This window comes from Oryzias latipes, chromosome 6, assembly GCF_002234675.1.
Source record: "Oryzias latipes chromosome 6, ASM223467v1".
Classification (NCBI taxonomy): domain Eukaryota; kingdom Metazoa; phylum Chordata; class Actinopteri; order Beloniformes; family Adrianichthyidae; genus Oryzias; species Oryzias latipes.
In genome coordinates, this window is record NC_019864.2 from 14,137,056 (window position 1) to 14,158,803 (window position 21,748).

General features: G+C 41.5%; 1 protein-coding gene across 1 annotated transcript in view; it reads right to left on the reverse strand.

Annotated features, from left to right (window-relative positions):
• LOC101156572 (cGMP-inhibited 3',5'-cyclic phosphodiesterase A) overlaps positions 1 to 21,748 on the reverse strand; it is an 88,647-nt gene that overhangs the window by 32,379 nt on the left and 34,520 nt on the right. The window contains exon 2 of the mRNA XM_020703908.2: positions 5,431 to 5,481. Within this exon, the coding sequence (XP_020559567.1) occupies positions 5,431 to 5,481 (51 nt within the window). The remainder of the gene's footprint in view (positions 1 to 5,430; positions 5,482 to 21,748) is intronic.

Below are 21,748 nucleotides of genomic sequence, written 5' to 3' on the forward strand. Positions count from 1 at the left end.
CGTCAGTACCCGCCTGTTATCATGATTTCAAAGCGGTCTTTAGCAAGTCTAAGGCTAATTCCCTGCCACCTCATAGGCCTTATGATTGCGCCATAGAACTCCTCCAGGGGGCGACCTTGCCCAAAGGTCACTTGTTCAACCTATCAGGTCCAGAGAAAGCTGCCATGGAGTCTTACATCCATGAGGCACTTTCGTTCGGTCATATTCGCCCGTCTTCCTCTCCGGTTGGTGCAGGTTTTTTCTTCGTTGAGAAAAAGGACAAAACCTTACGACCTTGTATCGATTATCGTGAGCTCAACCAAATTACTATCAAAGATAAATACTCCCTCCCTCTTATTAGTTCTGTATTCGACTCCGTTCAAGGCGCTCACATCTTCTCCAAACTCGACCTTCGCAACGCCTACCACCTAGTCCGCGTGAAGGAGGGCGATGAGTGGAAAACCGCATTTAATACTCCCCTGGGCCACTACGAATACCTGGTCATGCCCTTCGGCCTCACTAACGCCCCCGCGGTTTTCCAGAGGCTCGTCAACGACGTCCTCCGGGATTTCATTAACCGGTTCGTCTTCGTTTATCTCGACGATATTTTGATTTTCTCTCAGGACCCCATTCAGCATGAAAACCACGTTCGCAAAGTCCTTTCCCGACTCCTTGAAAACCAGCTTTTTGTTAAGGCTGAGAAATGTCAGTTCCATGCCTCCTCTATCCAGTTCCTCGGGTATATTCTTGAGTCAGGCAGTATCCGTCCAGACCCAGCTAAACTCGAAGCGGTCTCTCAGTGGGAACCTCCTGAAACCCGCAAAAAGTTACAACAATTTCTGGGTTTTGCCAACTTTTATCGCAGATTCATAAACTACAGCAGCATTGCGGCACCCCTCACTCAATTAACCTCCATCTCCAAGCCCTATAAATGGAGTTCTGAGGCCCAGACCGCTTTTGATTCTCTCAAGTCTCTGTTTGTCACGGCTCCTATTCTCATCCAACCTGACCCCTCAAGACAATTTATTGTTGAGGTTGATGCTTCGGACACTGGTGTTGGTGCGGTTCTCTCACAAAGAGAAAACACTTCAGGAAAACTCAAACCCTGCGCCTTCTTCTCCCGGAAACTTTCTCCAGCAGAACGTAACTATGACGTAGGAAACCGCGAGCTGCTGGTAATAAAGTTGGCGCTGGAGGAGTGGCGTCATTGGCTGGAGGGAGCTAGCCAACCTTTCATTGTGTGGACCGATCACAAAAACCTGGCCTACTTAAGATCTGCCAAGAGGTTAAATTCTCGTCAAGCTCGGTGGTGTCTATTCTTTGACAGGTTCGATTTTACCATTACTTACAGACCAGGCAGCCGAAACACCAAACCTGACGCACTTTCCCGGAAATTCAGCCCTGACAACGCCTCTGCTGCTACCATGATCATCCCTCCTACCTGCATCGTGGGGAATCTCATTTGGGACATTGAGAACCGCGTCAAGAATGCCCAAGGTGAGGAGCCTAACCATGATCCCTGTCCTGACGGTGTCCTCTACGTTCCCACCTCTCTCAGATCCGACGTTCTCTCATGGGGTCACAACTCTCGTATCGCCTGCCATGGAGGGTTTTTCCGCACACTCAATATAATCCGGAAAAGATTCTGCTGGCCCACCATGGAGAGGGATGTGCGTGAGTACGTTGCCGCTTGCACCACTTGTGCTAGGTCCAAATCATCTAACTCTCCTCCTTCAGGCCTACTTCACCCATTGCCCACTCCTCACAGACCCTGGTCCCACATTGCTGTGGATTTTGTTACCGGTTTACCCCCCTCTCTAGGCAATACAGTTATTTTTACTATCATCGATCGGTTCTCAAAAGCGGCTCAGTTTGTGCCACTTCCTCAGCTACCTACTGCCACCGAGACCGCTGACATCCTAGTCCACCATGTTTTTCGTCACCATGGGATACCCGCCGACATAGTCTCGAACAGGGGCCTTCAGTTCGTATCCCAAGTATGGAAGGCTTTCTGTTCAGCTCTGGGCGCCACTGCCAGCCTTTCCTCCGGTTACCACCCCCAATCTAATGGCCAAGCAGAACGGGTAAATCAGGAGCTTGAGGCGGCTCTTCGCTGCCTGGCAGCTCAGAACCCTGCTGACTGGGCCAAGTATCTAGTTTGGATTGAATATGCACATAACTCCCACACTTCATCTGCCACGGGGATCTCCCCTTTTGAAGCCTCTCTTGGTTACTCTCCGCCTCTATTCCCTTCTCAAGAGCTGGATTTGGCAGTGCCCTCGGTGCAACACCATCTCCAGCGCTGCCAACGCGTGTGGACCCAGACCAGGGCTGCTCTACTTCGAACTAAGGAGAGCAACTGCCGTGCTGCCAATCGCCACAGGGTTGTGGGGCCCACGTATCAGGTTGGACAGAAGGTGTGGCTTTCCTCTAAAAACATTCCTCTACAGGCTACTTCTCGCAAGCTGGCTCCCAGATTTATCGGTCCTTACGTCATCGACCGCATCATCAATCCTTCCTGCGTCCGTCTTCGCCTCCCTCCGGCCCTCAAGGTATACCCCACGTTCCATGTTTCTCATCTTAAGCCTGTTCTGGACAGCCCGTTGTGCCCGCCATCCGTCTCCCCTCCGCCCGCCCGTATCATCGGTGGTGCTCCGGCGTTCGATGTGTCTCGCATCTTGGATGTTCGTCGTCGTGGCCGAGGTCACCAGTATCTGGTGGATTGGGAAGGGTACGGTCCCGAGGAACGCTCCTGGGTCTCCCGTTCCCTCATCCTCGACCCTTCCCTCATCACGGACTTCTATCGTGCCCACCCTGATCGGCGTCCGGGACCGCCTGGAGGCGGTCGTTGAGGGGGGGGTACTGTCATGGTGCCTCGGCCTGACTCCTCCCCCTCCCCGCTCTGCTCTGCTCCTGACTCTCCGCTGCAACCTATCTTCTCATCAAGCCTCTGCTCTTCATAAGGAGACCCAGCTCCAGCATTCATCGCCAGTCCGTTAAACCTGATGGTGCTTAGTCACGTTGTGATTCACGTCTGGCTCCCCTAATCTTGTACCATGCTAATTGAACCTTGTCTCCTCTGCCTCAGGTTAATCTCAAGCCACGAGAGTCCTGAATCAACACCACCTAGAGCAGCGGCTGTCTCTATCTCCAGGCTGACGCCTTCCTGTCTCAAGATCCACAGTCTCAGCCTCCTCAAGAACTCCAGCCACGCCACTCGTCAAGAGCTCCAGCCTCGCCTCCCTCAAGAGCCTATGCCACGCTCCTCGTCAGTTACGCCAGCTACCCTCCACATCTACTATCACGTCTGCTCACTGCCCTGTCTGGATCAGTAAAATAAATCCTACTTACCAACCATTCACCTGTTTTTTTCCTTCTGGGTTCCAGCACTTGGGTCCGCTTCGTGTTCTGATCATCATGACATTAGCAAAACAACCAAAAATATTATTCCCATTCCATTACAACAGCTTAAAAATTATACTACAAATGACCCTTGTTGACGTAGGAGGCGAACATACAACATATTAGGGCGCCATCGATTAGTTAACAACGTGAAGGGGTCCATCTGATTGGTCAAATGCAGAAAGGGATTCTTTCAATCCATTAAACACTTTAAGCTGCTGTGAGATTGTTTGGCCACATCTAAGGTAACCATTTACTGCAAATTTGCTGTCTTTTGCGATTTGCATATTGCACAGCTTGATATTGCGATAACGATAAATTTGCGGTATATTGTGCAGGCCTAGTTTAAATGGTAAAATAGTAAATGGCATATACCTAGATAGCACTTTACTAGCTTCCTTGAAGGCCCAAAGGACTGTGCAGTCACAGTTCCATTCACTCATGCACACATACTTGCACACTGAAGGCAGCTCCACTGCCAAGCACTGGAACCAACCTATATTCACCAGGAACAATGTGCGGTTCAGTGTCAAGGACCACATGGCCAGGCAGGAAACAAACGTGCGATCTTCCATTCAGCACTTGACCACTCCACCTCTGCACCACGGCTGCTCGAGTCTAGTGTTCTTGTTTTGTAAGGCCCTCTATCGCACTTAAGATGCAAGGGCGCAATGAGAAATGAGGTTCGTGCCAACACTTTATGCTTTGCAGACAAATAAGGGTATTGTGGAAATGTATAACAGCATTTTTCCTGATTGCTGGCTCTTGCTCTGCTCTCACCAACATTAACTTTAAGGCCACTTTTTTGTCAACCTATAATGTAAACATTTTTCCATCTCAGCTACTTTGGGACAAAAGAGAAACTGTTTTTGGAGTCCAAAATTACCATACAACTAATGTTCTATGGTAATTATGAACAATTTAAAGGCTTTAGGGTTTGCAGTCTACCTCACAAACGACATTTTTAGCTTTTTCTTCATTTAAAACGAGTTACAATCTAGGCCCTACATGCACTTTTTTCTCTCAGATAATCTTTGTGGGTACCAAGCTAAAGCTGAATGTAAATATTTGAATAACTCTTTTCGGACGCAACATCAACGTCAGTTGAAGAGTGAAAGCACCCACCACAAGCCTAAAAATAAGGGGAATAAGACGTGGGCTGGAAAATGAGCCCACTAATATGTTCCTGTTGGCAAATATGAAACAAAGGAGATCAATCAAGCCTTATGCTCTTTCTCTGTGGATATTACAAAAGATTAATGAGGAGCAACCAACTTCTGCAATTTGATCCCCCCCAAAAAAGAAGAAAAGTTGCAAAAAGATGGAGATGTTCTAATATCTGTCACTCTTTATTACAAAATATCCTTGATAAATGCTTTCCTTCTAAAAGATTAAACTGTTTAGTGTAACTTCACCAGAAGCTCAAAAAATAACCTCACATGCTTGTCCACAACTGCATTAAAAAAGGAATATTTCAAAATAAAAGCAAATATATTTATTTTGAGGGAGGGTCCCCAGGCACTGCATGAAACCTTAAATGTGGGGAGAAAACTGTGTGGGTACTTCCTAGCGTCAACTTTGCTGCATATAGAAAAAAACAGGTATATCGTGGAGCAAAGAGACATAATTTATTTTCTGAGGATTTCCTCCTGATAGGAGAACGTGCAGAACAGGACACGCTCATACTGCATGTGACAATGCCAATGCCAAGGGCATTGTTTGTTCACATCCTGACCTGTAGCTCTGTGGCAACTGAATACATCAATTTCCAGGTATAGACACATCCACAAATTTCCCTATTCACTAAAGACAAGGAAGGTTATTTGAAGGATGTGACTGTGTGAGTCGGTCCTCTGGAGACTGGACTTTTCCAGCAGGTCCATTCTCTTGGTGCAGCACTTTAGCCAAATCACTGTCCTTCAGGATTACAGCAAGGACTCTTTCCATGCTTTGGATGCCAGGTTAAATTCACTTTTAGTGTAATTTAATGTAAGAGTGTCAGACTTCCTCATCCTTTCTTAATAATGAGAGGAGAAAAAAACAGCCAACCTGGGATCCTCGGGAGCCCCTCTTGTGGTCCCAGTCTGAGCGGGACAGCATCTGCAGGAAAAAACATGAAAACATGTTCAAGCTAAATCTTTCACCATCTCTTTCTGTGTTATCGGGGGCAGAGACGGCATTATGGTGGAAAAGAGAGGAAACAGAAACAATATAATTGTTATTTTTTTCTGTCCATTGAGCGCAGAAGTTTAACGCAATTTCACAGTCAAGTTTGATTTGCCTTTGCTCAGCTTCTGCCTCAGGGGTTCATGAAAGCTGAAGATGTTTATGCTGTCTAATTACCAGCTAATGTGTCCTCCCAACGGCTTTGTAAATCACTTTTCCCTTTTTTCAGATTTTCTGCATGGCTGTGACAGATATTTTGATGAACACATGGCGAGTAGAGTCAACATTTAACTCTAACCCTTCAAACCTCGGCAGAGTTTTCTGTGCTCAGAAATAGAAAAACAAACCAGCAGGTTGAAAAATGACAGCTTTACAAAGGTAAGAGGGCAAGTACTGCAGAAACTAAATCCTAAGAAAGGAAAAGCATCCTTTTTTTAAGAAAAACTGTTTTTTCAACAACAAAATAATCTTAGTTTGAGAAAATATCTCTTAGAGTATGGATTTTTTTTTCTTAAAATACGATTTTTTTTTTCTTTCCCCATTGTGAGAATTTCTTTGTTGCTTATTTTAAGAAAATCTGACAATGGGGTGGGAATTTTTGACTTGTTTCTAAGGTGCCTCTTTTTGCAGTGCATTTATGCTGCTATGATATTTCTGGTGAAATTGACTGCGTCCGAGGAGGTTATAACTCAATGACCTTCTCTGATGTTTTTTTTTTTCATCTTCTTTTACCGTTTATTCCCTTTCGGGGTCACGGGGTTGCCGGAGCCTATCCCGGCCACTTGGGCGTAGGCAAGGAATGCCCTGGACTGGTCGCCAGTCTGTCGCAGGGTGGAATATCCTCAATCACACATCCATTCACTCTCACACTCACACCTATGGACAATTTAGAGTTGCCAATCAACCTATGAAGCATGTTTTTAGACGGTGGGAGGAAGCCGGAGATCCCGGAGAAAACCCACGCATGCACGGGGAGAACATGCAAACTCCATACAGAAAGGTCCCCCATTGATGTGTTTTTCAGGTCCCCCAGCCGGGACTTGAACCGGGGGCCTTCTTGCTGTGAGGCAAGAGCGCTAACCACTGTGCCACCGTGCAGCCCTTCTCTGACGTGTTGTGCATAATGACACTGAGGAATCAGTCCAGTCTTATCTGTGTGTCTAAACAGGACTTTTTAAGCCTGGTCCTTAAGATCTACCACCCTGCCTGTTTTCCAGCTCTCCCCGCACTTCTTGAGGCTGAATACCTGGATCAGGATCAAACAGAATGACGAGACACTACAGTTAGCAAATCAACAGAAAGCAGTAAACAGCAACTGTAAGGCAGGCAGGGTGGTGGATCTTGAAGACCGAGGTTGGGCAGCCCTGGTCTACAGTATTAAAGTATTCCATGGATTATTGTCTTGATCCAAATGTAAAACTGTTTAGTTTGTTTTTACAAAATGCATTTAAAAATGTAAGGTCTTGGGTATATTTCACGTTTGGGAGATCTTCATTTGCAATTGCATATGTAATTTCCTCTTGGGATAAATAAAGTATTCTGATTCTGATTTGATTTTGTCTGCTTTCACAATGCACTTTTGAGAAAGAACAAGGACCAGACAGGCAGGTCACCTTACAGAGTTAACGACTCATTTGGGAGATTAGCACCAGAGTTTGCACTGGTTGGTACAACCAGTCAGTACCAGAGTTCAGTTGAACTTTAGCACTTCCCTAGACAAAGATAACAATCCAGGCCCAAACAGGCCAGTGTAAAATAACTTTCACACTCAAGGTCTAGTTAGGGAGCCTTTTTTTAATTCCTGTCCAACCAGGCTCACTGTAAGTAGATTACTTTATCAATATACATTTTAGGCATTTTAAAATAAAAATAGTTTCTCATTAGATTATCCATCCTTGTATCTTTTTCGGTATCACTGGACTGCTGGAGCCAACTCTTATTTGGTGAATGGAGGGTACACCCTGAACAGGTCGCCAGTATTGCAGGGCCACTTACACTCACATTCACACATAGGGAGTATTTAGAGAATTTATTAGAAAAAGACAAATGTATTTCATCTCATTTACCATAATTATCTTTCAAATTTTTTTTTGAAGGGGCACGACATAGTCTAGGATGTTTTATGTTAACATACAACACAGCATTTGTGATGCTAAAACATGCTGCTATGCTTGACCTTTTTTTAATCCTCCACACTTAGGTCACAAACTTCCCTTTCAGCCCTCTCCCAACAGTGGAAAAAGTTCAAAAGCAGAAAATGAAAACTATGTGTAATCAGCTAAATGTCTGCCTCTTTAGTTTGTTTGCAAAACCACACTGTTAGCAAACCTATAGGTGTTTCACAGAAGGAAATTGACTTCCTTCTGATTAATCCTTAAAAACTTTGAATAGATTGTCTGGATGTCTGTAAGGCTCACATCCTCAGCTAACGGTCTTCTGTGTAAACAGGGATTAATAACAGCTGGGTGACAGTAGCCAACATAAACAAAAGAAAACGTCTCAGCCGTCAGTGCAATTGATCTCCCATATTGATAAAATATTGATAAATCTCCCATGCCTCTTTACCCAACTTTGCCCCCTTCAAAGTGGAAAAAAACAAACCGCAGAGAGAAACTCTTCATGTGAAGTAAACCCAAACTGTTCCCAACTTGGGAGTGCGCCACAAAGGACCCATCACTCATGATAGGGAGTAGGACAACAACAAAAAAACATTTCAAGGCATTTAAGGATCTGTACAGCTCACAAAGTTGGGAGTTGCTGCAAGTTGAAGCCTTGTGCGTAAGGTTTTTTTTTTTTTTTTTTTGCTTTTGATATATTTATCTGAGCAATCTCTTAGCGTCTTTGTTGGGAAATTGTTGAACAGCTTGTTCTTTGGTCAAGGATCTGGCAACATTGGCAACGGAGAACAAATGCAACAGTTCTGAGGAAAAAAGGTATTAAAAAAAAACAAAGTAAAAACTTTAGGTTGACTTTTTTGTTTTTTAACCCTTGTACTATCCTAAGCACTTTAACATTGGGAGTTGGGTCATCTAGACCCACTAGACAGTGCGCTGAACCTTTTTTCTTCAATGATTTGTGATCTTCACTGGTGTCCATGGATTACATGAAATCTTTCCACCTTTATCCACCTTTGTCATGGTAGGGTGGGGTCATCTAAGATAGCCCAAGGGTTAACGCCTATAATAGTTCATTAAATTAACATTTGAGACTTGTTAACCTCATACTTTTACAAAAGTTTGGTAATGTAAACAGCAATTTCTAAAAAGCTTGGTTGCAGGTCTTTGATCCACTTCAATAAAAATGCCTTTTTTGGTGTTTTTAATATGTTCTTGTGGCATTTTTAGGGAAAATATATAAAGGAAATCTAAGATTAAAATTGCATTTTTGGGTATTTCTTTATTCAGATCATTGTGAATCAGTAGCAGACGAAAAAAATACAATTTGAAAGAGGTAATATTTGTGACACAGGGCAGGCCACAAGGAGAAATCAATCAAGCTTTCACAGTTTCTAATGAACTACTTCCGCTCTGCAGAAACTATGTCCTAGAAAACAACACGGGTTTGTAGTGTTTGTAATGTGAAGCACTGTAAAAAACATTAGTAGTAATAAAAGCTAATTTTTTTCATACTACTCTGATGACTGGCTTTTACTCTGACATGAGCTGGCATCAGAATTCTTTATAGCTGCAGCAAAGGCCCACTATGATAAGAGTGTTTTGGTATCTGAGAAGCTTTCCAGTCTCATGTACAAAAACATCTTTCATCTACATGTTCTGGGAAACAGACCCAGACGACGCTGAGGTTTTTAGGAACCTCTTCAGTAAGCTAAAAATAAGGAACTCTGCATCAAAGCTGAAGACAACAATTTAAAGACAAGTGATTGTTTTTTATTTTTTTACAGAAAACAGAGGTTAACTTTCCCTTCTCATGAAGTCTTTTGTACAAAACAACGCAGTCGGTCATCATCTGCTTATTAATCAGCCAGAAAACAAAAAGAACATTGAGAACAAAGCTTAGAATGCTTTATAACTGTGTTTTTCTTGAGAACACAGGCGCAGTCATAAAGACCATGTTTAAAACACAAGACAAGTTGCTGCCAGTGCTATGTCTGAAAAAGTCAAACGAAACCAGAATGATTCCTTAGATGTCTCCCGTTTTTACATGGACATCCTCCAGGCAGCACAGCGCAGCTGAAGCTGTAAACTTTCCAAATGGATTTGTTTTTGTCCTGAAGCTGCAGCGCGCCTACTGAGAAATATAACAGCTTTGTAGAAGTCGTGCCCTTTGTTTCACCCTCTGCTTGATTCATTACGCTTGGCCATAGCTCCAAATAAGTCAGGTCTAACAGTGACTTTCTAACACTTAATGTAATACTCACGCTACTCACTGGAGACTGAAAAGAGACTGGGAGAGGAGAAAAAACTAGTTTGTCTTTTTGAAAAGAGAACGGTCTCCTGGCTACCGTGATAACAGTGTAGCATGATGCTATAGGTGAGAGCTGAGGCATTTTCTTGAGGTTCTGACCGACTGAATGAGGATGCAAACTCATCCTTTGTTACTCACTGTGATAAGAAACAATGTAGCAAAGACAACAACGAGATAACAGTTTGTTTCAGCTAAATGTCAAAAAAGGTTTAACCTGAAGGACATTTTTGGGAATCCATACAGTCCACACCATCCCAGCAAGGACTAGTCAACAACATTAGCGATAAAAAATAATGTTAGTAAACCATCTGAACTGAAATTTAAGGTTGTTTTTATTTTGTACTATAAGACCAACCCTAGTATTGAAAAATGTTTGTTAAAAGATAATTGAAAAAGTTTGACCAAAGTGAATCAAAGGGGATCCAAGAGGCCAATTTCAGTAAAAGTCTGTGTAAACGTGCGTTAATGCGCGTTTTGGGCTATCACATTAAAAACTCCAGATACACAAGATTTAAGACTGTTTTCAGGCTCTAAGTACAAAAAGACAGGCCATCGAACCAAGTGAACTTTGTCCAATCAGGGATTCAGATTTGGGACATATTGCTACTAGCCTCTTTCAACTGTAGGTGGCGGACATGCACTAGTAGAAAAAGCAAAATAAGCCCGTCTCTCCTTGTCCAGAGTGAACACCATGAGCAAATGCATGTTCTTGAACGCGCCTCATATGCCCGTCATATGCATAAGAAAAACACGGAAGCGCCGAGGTAGAGGCAATAGCCGAAGGAATAGAAGAACGCAAATGAAAAACACAAAAAAGTGAGACTAACAGTTGTTTAAAATGAAAACGTTCCCAAAGAAATACAAGCAATGATTAAAAAAAATTCTCTTATAGTCTTACCACATTTTTTTTCCATCAAATATCCCAGATTTCAGTCTGACAAAAAAAAGGGGGACATCTAGTGGCCAGCTGAAGGCTTAAGGCTCCCAAAAAAGTCAAAGGCAGTTTTAACTTCAAGTTAGCTCAAAAAGTCACAAAGAAGTTCAAATAGGCAGTGTAGTCATTATGAGTCTGTTCATTTAAGTAAATATTGCTTATTGTTTGCTTTTCTTTATAAAAAGTTACAGAACAGCTGAATTTTCATTAAACGCAAATGTTTGATGTAAAATAAAAATAAACCCAAACATACAGACACATTCACTAGCAAGCAAAAACCGTTTCCATATTGATGTATATAAACGTCTTAGTCATGAAATACAACAGGTAAAGATAGGCGAGGTTTTTAAAGAAAGCTTTATTATAAAAGCTGGATTTAAACTTTCGGCCATGGATTCTTTCTGCTGCACCCACACTAACAATGTTTGGATCAACACTGTAATGTGTGTTTTTGCTTAACCTCAGAAAAAAGCTAAACGAGATATTGCAGCAACAACAGCAACAAAATTCTGCCTAATAAATGATTAAAACAATACTTTTGAGATTGAAGGACAATTAAGAGGCTTGGGCTGCACGGTGGCGCAGTAGTTAGCGCTCTTGCCTCACAGCAAGGTTCAAGTCCCGGCTGGGGGACCTGAAACAGAACATCAATCTGTGTGGAGTTTGCATGTTCTCCCCGTGCGAGTGTGGGTTCTCTCCAGGGTCTCCGGCTTCCTGCCACTGTCCAAAAACATGCTTCATAAGTTGATTGGCAACTCTAAATTGTCTGTGTGCATGTGAGTGTGAATGGATGTGTGATTGTGACCCTGTGACAGACGGGCGACCTGCTCAGGGTGTCCCCTGCCTTCGCCCATAAGTTGCCGGGATGAGCTCCGGCAGCCCCGTAACCCCAACAGGGAACAAACAGGAGAAGATGAAGGAAAAAGACAATTAAGAAATTGTTGGTTGAATCCCCAATCTGCCTTACCTGAACAGCTCCGCATAGATCAGTGCAATCACTGTAGAATAATTTTAATTCATGAGAATCGCATAGTTCTAATAATATGAAAATCCACATTTGACCTGTTTTCCAAAACATATGATTATCCTCTGCAAATGCAACAGCAGGAAGAAAAGAAATCAGAGCCGTTGGTATTCCTAGTTCAAAGTCTGAGGAGATGTGTGTTTTTACTCTAAGTGACCAAACTTTTGGTGACTGCATGTTCAGATTTATAGCTGTAGTTTTACAATTTTCTCACATTAACTTCCATTTCTGTGTTGTTTGTACCTAAATGTTTAAAGTATATTATAGGATTATAAGGAATAATATGATTTTTTTATAATATTTTCAAAAATGCTGTAAAAGTGTAGTCAACTAGTGAACAAAATTGTTATATTAAGTATATCCCTGTAACCTAGTTTTAGAGCAAAGCATAAAATATTTATAATAAGCATAATTTACTGTTTTGTGCTAAAGCTTAGAATCTTTTTCCAGCGGTAGACAGAAACACACAATTAGAGAAACATAATTTTATCTAAGACATTCAGGAGAATGCAGTTATTTGACACTTAAAACATGACACAATTCTGAGCCAATTTAATTTGAAAGTGCAGTCACTGTTCAAGCATTTTCACTTTACGTTTAAAGTGGTATGCACATTAACCACACTTCTGCCTTTTCCAGTCAATGGTAGAGATTTGAGCTCTGAACATCATCACGTCAAGTCAGACTTTTATTTTTGGGTTGGTTATTGAACATAATTACAGGAAGAATCTAAAGAACTCAGTGAAATTCTTTGAATGAATGAATGAATGAATTGTATATTGTTCATGCCGTTTTGCCAGGAAACAAACAACATTAGTTCTTTAAGCTTAAGGAAGAAAAAAGAGCGAAGAAAATTGTTTTTATAAAATTTCCTGTCATTTGCATCAGTGTTTGTTAGCACTCCACTATCTTAAGGCTTCTCAAGAACAGAGGGGATTTACAATTTTTTTTTTACCTCTTAAGTATTGTTATTTCAGTGAAACTGAAGTAGAATTAGACCAGTACTTTAGACTATTATGTGGTAAAAAATGTGGGATTTTCTACCCCCACAAACTGTGATACTTATTCATATATATATATATATATATTATACCAAATGTTTTCTATGAATGATTCCGGTCATCTTAGCTGCACTGGTAATGTTAGGTTGAGGGTGTGAGGGGCTGTAAGCTAGCAGAAGAGTATGTTAACAGATGGGTAACGGGAAGTGGGGGTGGGCTTGCTCTGTGCCAACAGTCCCACCCATACTTATGATGTGAATTACTAATGAACTACTGTCACTCTGCAGAAACTATGTCCTAGAAAATGACAGGTTTTTTATTTTGACTAAAAACGGCATAATAATAATTTAAAGACCACTGGGAACGTTTTAAACCATAACAAAAGAGGGTCGGAGTGGGTCTTTAAATTTTTAAGGTTCAATAAAACAAGTGGCTATAAAGGCTCAGTCACAAACTGAAGAACATTCACACGAATGTGGGCTACACTCTTTTTGTTCTAAAGAGGAGTAGCCAAGGGAAACCCCGTCTTCCTTCCACTGAGAGTTCTAAAGTGGTGGTGAGAGTGCTGGTGGGCAGCCATGATGCCCTGTCCACTACTATGGCGTGCTGCCGTACCTCTGAGTCCAAATGTAAACACCACAAAGCACATACAGGGTACAGGAAGGTGTTTGTTGTTTAACTTGGTCCTGCCAATATCCAGTTCAGAAGCACTTCTTAGTGGTTGTAAGGTGGTGAATGTCCACTTTCATACACATCTGCCAAAAGCCTTCTCATAAACCAAGCCCGATGTCATCAACTTTTTACATTTGCAGACGTAAAATAATCAAAACTCAGAATGTCACAGCGTGATAACTGCAAGATCGTAGTAAATCCCTCAATCAACCCTCCCTTTTCCTTTCCCTTATTTTTCTCATGCTGTCCTATTTGGCTTTATATTAGAATAACATTAAAGTCAGTTTATTTTGGGTTTTCAGCGGCTAAGCCAACTCGTTAGTGCCCAGAGTTATGGATGATTCAAAGTCAGTGTCCACTAAGGACGCAGGGTGTCAGTAACAAGCTACTGCTAAAGATCACCTTCCATTTAAAGAGGGGAGGAGGGAAGAGCTGCATGCTCATCTTACAGTGTAGCTGGGTTAATTAAAATGTTGCTGAGGACTATGGAGATCAGGCTGCAGGATGAGTAAATGTCTTGACGCAGCAGTTTTAAATGTTTTGACTGAAGCATAAAGGGCTCTGACCGAAAAGTCATAGATATTGTGGTCATTTTGAGGAATGTTTTCTCATTTTCTTTCAGTCTTTGATCACTGCTTTCTGTACTGATGTCTATAGTGCTTTAAAAAAAGCATCTCTACACATGGTTTTGCTCCACAAAGAGAAAGTAGGTCATATTCCTCTGAGTTCCGCTTGAGGAATCCTAAGAAATGGCAGCTGGAGTGCCAGAAGGATGCCATAACAGCATCAATTAGTGATCTTTGTTGACATTTCCTGACCAAAACCAACCAACCGTCCTGATATTAACTCTGACAGGAGGCTGTCATCTTATTTCACACCTGTAGGTGGGGGTATTCTCATTAGTAGGGTTTTCCAGTAGTTTTATAATTGAATTTTCTCTTCTATAGTTGTTTTTTTTTTTTTGCTTTTATGATAATAGCATTTCAATCTACGACAAATCAAACAAACAGAAAAAAAGGCAACATTTGTTTGCATTCCTTTAAGCAAATTGCTTTTTGAATGCCAGCAGCTTTGATTATAGAAACAAGGATCTCCTGGGATCCTTTATTTGTTTTTTGGTTTAAAAAAAAGAAGCTCCCAAGTGGATGAAAATGCACCATCTTATTGCAAAACAGAAAGATAATTCACAACACATTTTCTTTTTTTTTCAAGGTCCTTTTCTCGGTTGGACTTATAGATCTTTTCTTTTTTTTTTGATTTTTCACCACAAACTCATAAAACAAACACAAGCAAAACACAGAAACTAAAGGGCGGAGGACAGTAAGTTGCACCTATTCTGTGAGGTTCCTTTTCCAGGTGACTCCAAAAACTTTCTACCACATCTACCCAGGCTGCAGCAGCCAGTTAAGGTCCCATAAATCCTTCTTCGCATGCCTGCTGGGGAGGGAGTACGGAGAATCATTCCTATTAATGCTGGCTAATGTTTTACAGGTTTTACTGTGGGGGTCAGTAATCGCAGGCCATTTGCGTCATTGCCAAAGGGGAAGGGAACTGTTGCGGTGGGCTGCCAAGGGCGAGGGAGGGGGGGGGGGCTGTGCGCAGGGAATGAGGAACACGCTTGTGCGTACTCAAAAATTAGCGCTCGCACCCCCGGAAAGCCTCACCCACACTTTCACACCCTATTTATTACTTTTTCAGCAACCAGCGACGCACATATGTTGTGAACAATATCACACATTGAAAGAGCGCACAAGCCCAACGATCATCACACAGATGCACACACAACTTGTTTACTTCTTGTTGACTACAAACGTTCCTATTAGATGCTTCTGATTGCTGAAGTGTGACTAAATGGATTTGCAGACTTCAGAGGGACTTGACTGGTTCTGGCAAAAAAAAGTGGACTGTTTGACCACATATGGCCTTTGAAAGTTAACCTTGTTCATATCAGGTGATGGAAATCTCCACATGGCCTGATCATTTTTGAATGATTTAGAAGGACGTTTGACTGGAAGTGTTATACTTTAATGAATTACACTTTATTGAAAAGAACAGAGGTGGTAGGTTGATGATGAGACTGAAAAGGAAAAATCCGAAAATGCAGTCAAAGTATGATCCTCAACCTGACAAGAAGATTTGTTGCGGCATCTTTAGAGATTAACCATTCATTGCGGATAAACATTATTGCAGCTAAAAGTGGTTCAACAAGCCACTTGTTTTTTTCTGTTGTGTATTTACTTTAAATTCTATTGTCTTTTCACTGTCACTTTGAATCTGTTTTAACAAAAAACCTGCAGTCTTCTCTTCCACAAAGTATTCTGCAGGAATTGATGCTGAAAGTTTTTTCTGCTTTGGTCTGTCAAACTTTAAAACTGGAAGAGCATGTGTTTTTGATTTCACATGATTGTAAAAAAGAAGAAAAGGTTTCTGTAAAAAAAAAAAAAAACACCCTGCTGTGACCCAGAGAAATCCTCAGTGGGAGTACCCCATATTCTGACCTCAAAAAGCGATCAATTACAGCTCCGTGAAATGTGTCACAGACAGACTGACTGTCTTTCCTGTCAGGATCACACCAAACACTGGAAATGTTAGTGGGTCATGGTTTAGGTGAAAATGATATTCCCCGGAGGTGTTCTGACCCACCTGGGAAAATCTCCACCTGAAGTTCGAGGGTGAGCCCAGTCAGGACCGCTGGAGAGCTGCAGAGGGAACATAGCCCTCGTTTGTTTGCTTGTTTGTTTGTTTTACAAGTTTCTGCTCAGTTTGCAAGGTGCCAGTGGGCTTTGTATTATTTAATTCCCACTTAAGTCAAACAGCAAGCAGCGTGTCAACAATTCGAACAGCAAGCAGCGTGTCAACAATGGTGGCTACTCCCAGGCTGCAACACACTTCTTTGCAAGAGTTATGCCAAAGTAAATGAGTTGTGACAGTACAAGTCATTCAGTTGACTCGAGCCACAATTATCCTAAAATACTGACAGATCCTACTGATGCAGTTTTTGTCTCCTTTGGTTTCACCACTGACTGCTGCCACTTGACTATAAGAATCAATTCAAACCTGAATCCAATAGTCTTTTCATCTATTTTCCAAGTGTTCCCAGTGGTCCTTTATGCCATTTTTAGCCGAAATTATTTTTAAGTGTTGTTTTCTAGGACATAGCTTCTGCAGAGCAGCAGTAGTTGGGCGGCCGTGGTGCAGCGGTAGGGCGGTCAACCCATGATCGTAAGGTTGCAGGTTCAACCTTACGATCATGGGTTGCCTTGCACGCCCATGAGTCGAAGTGTCCTTGGGCAAGACACTGAGCCCCACCTTGCCTCTGGTGGTGGGCGGGCGCCTGTGTTTGGCAGCGGAGCCGCCACCAGTGTCTGAATGTGTGAGTGAATGTGTGTGTGACTGGGTGAATGGGTCTGTGACTGTAAAGCGCTTTGTCCTTGTAGGAAGAAAGGCGCTATATAAGTATACGCCATTTAGTTCATTAGAAATTTTCCTCTAAATTGTGGGCGGGACCATTAAACAGTGAGCTATCCCTTCCCCCCTTCCCCTCCCATGCTGCTGAGACCTCGGAGCAAGGACCTTGTAGCTCAACCAGCGTTTACCGTATTTTCTACATAACATTTTTTGTCTGCCCCTGATTTGAAAAAAGAACTACTGAGAAATGCAAATTTGAGGCTAGTTTTCTTTCATATATGTCCTCCATCATCGGAAAAGGGCCACAAGAACATCTTTAACACAAAAATATCATCTTCATCAGTGGGTCTTTAAGAATCAAATAAATTTATGTGAACTTCAAAACTATGATGAGGATTTATGTCTGAATTTCTCCTATAACATATTGTCATTTTTCCTTCCACTTCTTTAGATTTTCCCTGAAATCTAAAGAACTGATTTTTGTATCTTTGTTTTTGACATTTTACCTACTAACTACACTTTACTAAAAAAGAAAAAAAAACAGGATATATTTAAGAAATCAAACAAGAAAGTGGAGAATAAAGGCCTCAAACAACAATATAAATCGGTAGTTACACTCTGGCTGTAAAATCATTTTATGAATCCATAAGTCTGCCTGGGAAAGAAGGGAATATTTCCTTCAAAAAGCCAATTTATGTCAAGCAGGAGTTTGAAAGAAGATGAAAAGTAGAAAAACGAAACAATTCTCACCTGACCTCAACATTAATATAGAGAAAAAGCCACTAAACTGCTGGAAAGAATACATTTCTTTTGTTTTACCAAATAATGTATATACTCTCTAAAATGACCTCATTCTAGCTGGAGGACTGGCCTTTGTGATGACTCTATCAAGTTACAAGAAAAAGACTGAATATTTGTTATTTCATACTTTATTTTCTGAATTGACTCGAGGAGAGTTTTGTCTGTTTTTTTTTTTTTTTTGTCCCATCAGAGGGGGCACCATACACACACACAAGCACCCCCCCCCCCCCCCCCCCCCACTATGTCAGCATGTACAATCCTATCAAGATTCCCACAGGACTCCAGTAAACAAAAAGACAGTAATTGCTCACTGAGGCGTATGCCTTTAAATCACATCACTTCATTCTTCATAAATCACTGACATACAAACATAAATGTGCAGTAAGCCTCACATAAACAGCATGGGTATCTGTGAGGGGGCATAAACCTTTGCTTCCTCTTTTTGCAGGTGAAAGGATTTACATGGCAAAGCACGGTCACATAAAAGAGGCTCCGGTCAGCCCTGAGGGCCAGATACCCCACATTAAACTGCAAAACGTTTGTTTTGAAGTCAGAATTCCCAATGGGATTTCATTCACCGTAAAGATTGGGACTGTGCAGGTGCAGCCAAGCAAAGAGACGGCCTGCGCTGGTGAACTGGTCTCACTGTGACACATAACAGGGCCATCAAGAAAAGCCTGTGAGGCTGGTTACAGGCGTGCTGGAAAACTGGACTTAAGGAAAAGCAAACAGCAGGATGAGATAGGGGAGAGCTGGTTTCTCCTCAGGGGGGAAAAAAAAGGCTGCAGACCAAGTGACTGAAAACTATCTTTATTGGCAACACCCTCACCAGAGCTCACAGGGCCTAACTGAGCAATAAACAATCTTTAAACTCCCAGTCTTGCTCTCCTGTTTGATATATGATGTTATAATAGCCAAAGAAAGAGTAGCAATAATATATTGTCATCTTGTTATGCAGCACTTATGCGTGTGATTATCTTTGAGCTCCAAAGCTGAAGTGACAGCCGCTCTTTGACTGGACCTCCCCGAGCGATTGTTCCACGATATGTATTTTAACTGTAACTCTTGGAGGGAACACACGCCTTTCACTGTGTTTAGATTTTTATTTGTGCAACAAAGCACTGTGAGATGTCAGCTTTGCCTCAAGGTCTGCTGGGAATTTGTTGAGTGACAACTGTAGCACACATCAAGAGCATTGTGTAAAAGGGTTGAAATTTTCTCCTGGTTCCTGTGGTGCGGCACGTAATGTCAAAAGAATTTGGAAAGCGAGTTGCAGAAATAAAATAAAAAACAACAAAAAAGAAGCATAAATCGTTATTCAACAAAAAAAAAACTGTAAAAAGTGTAAACAATGTAATGTGTAAACATTACAGGAACCTAGGCAAAGAAATGAACCATGAAGGTCTTCTGTTTTATCTACATTGCTCAAAATTTTAGCAAGCGTTTATTTTAGTTTGAGAGGCACACAAACCAGTTGTCGTGCTGCTATGGACACACTGGGCGTGTGATGCACATTCAAGAAGGAGCTAAACATAAGTTCTTGAATTGAGATTTAGCCAATGGTGTTCAAACCAGACAAGCAGGGAGGGGTTTCTCCTTCTTTATCTTTTTCTACTGTTTCCAAGCGTATGTCTGCCACCTACAGTTGGAAGAGTCTTGGTGCAAAATGTCAAAGCGGTGCAAATCTCGTGAATCTCGTTTCAGGATTTTTTTTTTCACAGTTCTATTCTGATAAATGAAAGACTTGGTGTCATAGAATTCCAACTGGGCACAAACCCCAATTATTAATTTCTCCTCCATTATCAATTTTCAAAAGCTTGGCACTTCCATGAATTAAAAGAGAGGTCATCCATATTTCATTAGCAAATTTAGAGTCCCTAATTGGTCAAAGATCAATCTGGTTTAACTTGCAATGTGCGGTCAATGTATGTAGAGCCTAAAAACGGTTGCATGAATGTCATGTAGCTACACATGAAAGTTTTAAACGTGGAAGCCATGATGTGCGTTGCCGAGGGCGGTGTAAACAGAGCTTAAGTTGTAATCAAGGTTCAGGAAAGCAGTGTACCTGAACCATTCTGGGGCATTAAACAGCGGGGTCAAGTAAAACTCTACTAATATTCACTACAACATTAACCATCCTGGTTTTGGGTAACATTTTAATCAGTAAAGTTTGGTTAAGAGCGAGTTCTGCCACATTACTACATTACTTAAGTGGTCATGTAGAGCAGCTGCTTAGGTGGCCACAGAAGTGCTGCGTTAGCCATTCACCAACATGCATGCAGGCACATATTTTCTCAACCTCTCAATAATTTACTTTGGGCTTGGCTTTCAATTTTTACCTTATGAAGGGGAATTTAGAAAATAGATGGTATAAAAACCAGACAAACATTTTTTAATCTGTTTTTTTTTGTTTTTGTTAACTAAAAGTGACTCAGAGGCCTTTACGTTCACTGAGTGGCATTGTGTAACTCTTCAGCTGAGGCTACATGTCCCGACCAAAACATGGTGCGTTATCATTGGATCAAAGATGTTTGTCAGTCTTCTGAATACTTGCACAAAAAAAAGAACAAAAAAAAAGACAAATCGTCCACTATTCTTTTTTCAATTTTTATGACTGCTTTAACCTTTTTAGGGTAGGAGGGGGTTGGGATTTTTTCCAGCTCAAGCGAGGTAGGCCTAGAGTCGATCGCCAGTGCTGATAGGGAAAAAACCCCACTACCCATTCACCAACTGACCCAGCACACATGCAAAAGAAAATGAAACTTATCTGAAATCTAGTAAAAATAAAAATGTAGTAAAAATATCAGTAACAGCTTCTGTAAAATCTGATTAGGCGGAAGTTTAAAGCAAAAAATGAAGATTATCTGCTATTGCACCAATTCTACCAGTGATGTGGTGAGGGAGCTTAGCTGTATGTTTGCTTATTCACATAAATGTTTGTTTACGACAAACCGCCAGTTTTACCATGTGAATGAGCAGCATATGTGTCCGTTTATTTAGGTGTATTTATTTTTCTTATTTATTTATAAGACGCACGTGTCCAGAAACGTGTTTGTGTGTACAGATGGAATAAAGTGTTCATGTAAGCATGTACACTCTGGGTCTTAAGGAACAAAAAGCCAACCGCAAAGTATGAAAACACTGGCAAAAATGCTGCTGGACGGCTGTTTAAACATGGAAGGAATCCCTGCAAAAATACACAAAGCATTTGTTTTTGTTTCTTCACACTTGAAAACATGGAGAAAAACTCACTGGAAGGAAAACTTTGCTTCTGGATCTTCTTGATCAGAGCCACTGGTGCCTCCCACACCGGGCCAAGCGACCACTTGTGTTTACCTAGCCATGTGACTGAAGCCGCGGCACGTCCACTGACGTCAGCCTGCATTCCTCACATTCATCAGCCTCAGTTCTCACTGATTATGTCTCAAATATGGCGAGACAGAGAGAGCAAAGATCATACATTTTGAAAGCAACAATCATTCACTGGGCCTCTGCTTCCTTTATTTATCTATTCTTCTTAAAAATAAATAAGCTGCACTCTGCCATCTGTTTTCATAAACAGTTGAGCACTCATGAACAGATACGGCCTGAAACAGTCCTGCTGCTACTCTCAAAACATGGAGGATCTTCGTAAACACTTTTTTTACCACTATGTGTATATCATTAGAAATTAATTTGTTCGTGTAATACAACATGTGGGACACCAGGCAAATAATTTGGAGAATTGTTGACATTTGCATTACAATAAAAAAAGATACATTCTGGGTTAAAAAAAAAGAAGTTTTTAAACCCAGTAGAGTTCACCCTTTTAAAAAGTAGTCATGTTGGTCTGTAATGACTGATTCAAAGCATTGACTCATTACGGACACACTAAAATAATTCAAAATACAATACAATGAGAACTTGGACTAATTTAAGGATATTTTTAGTTCTAGA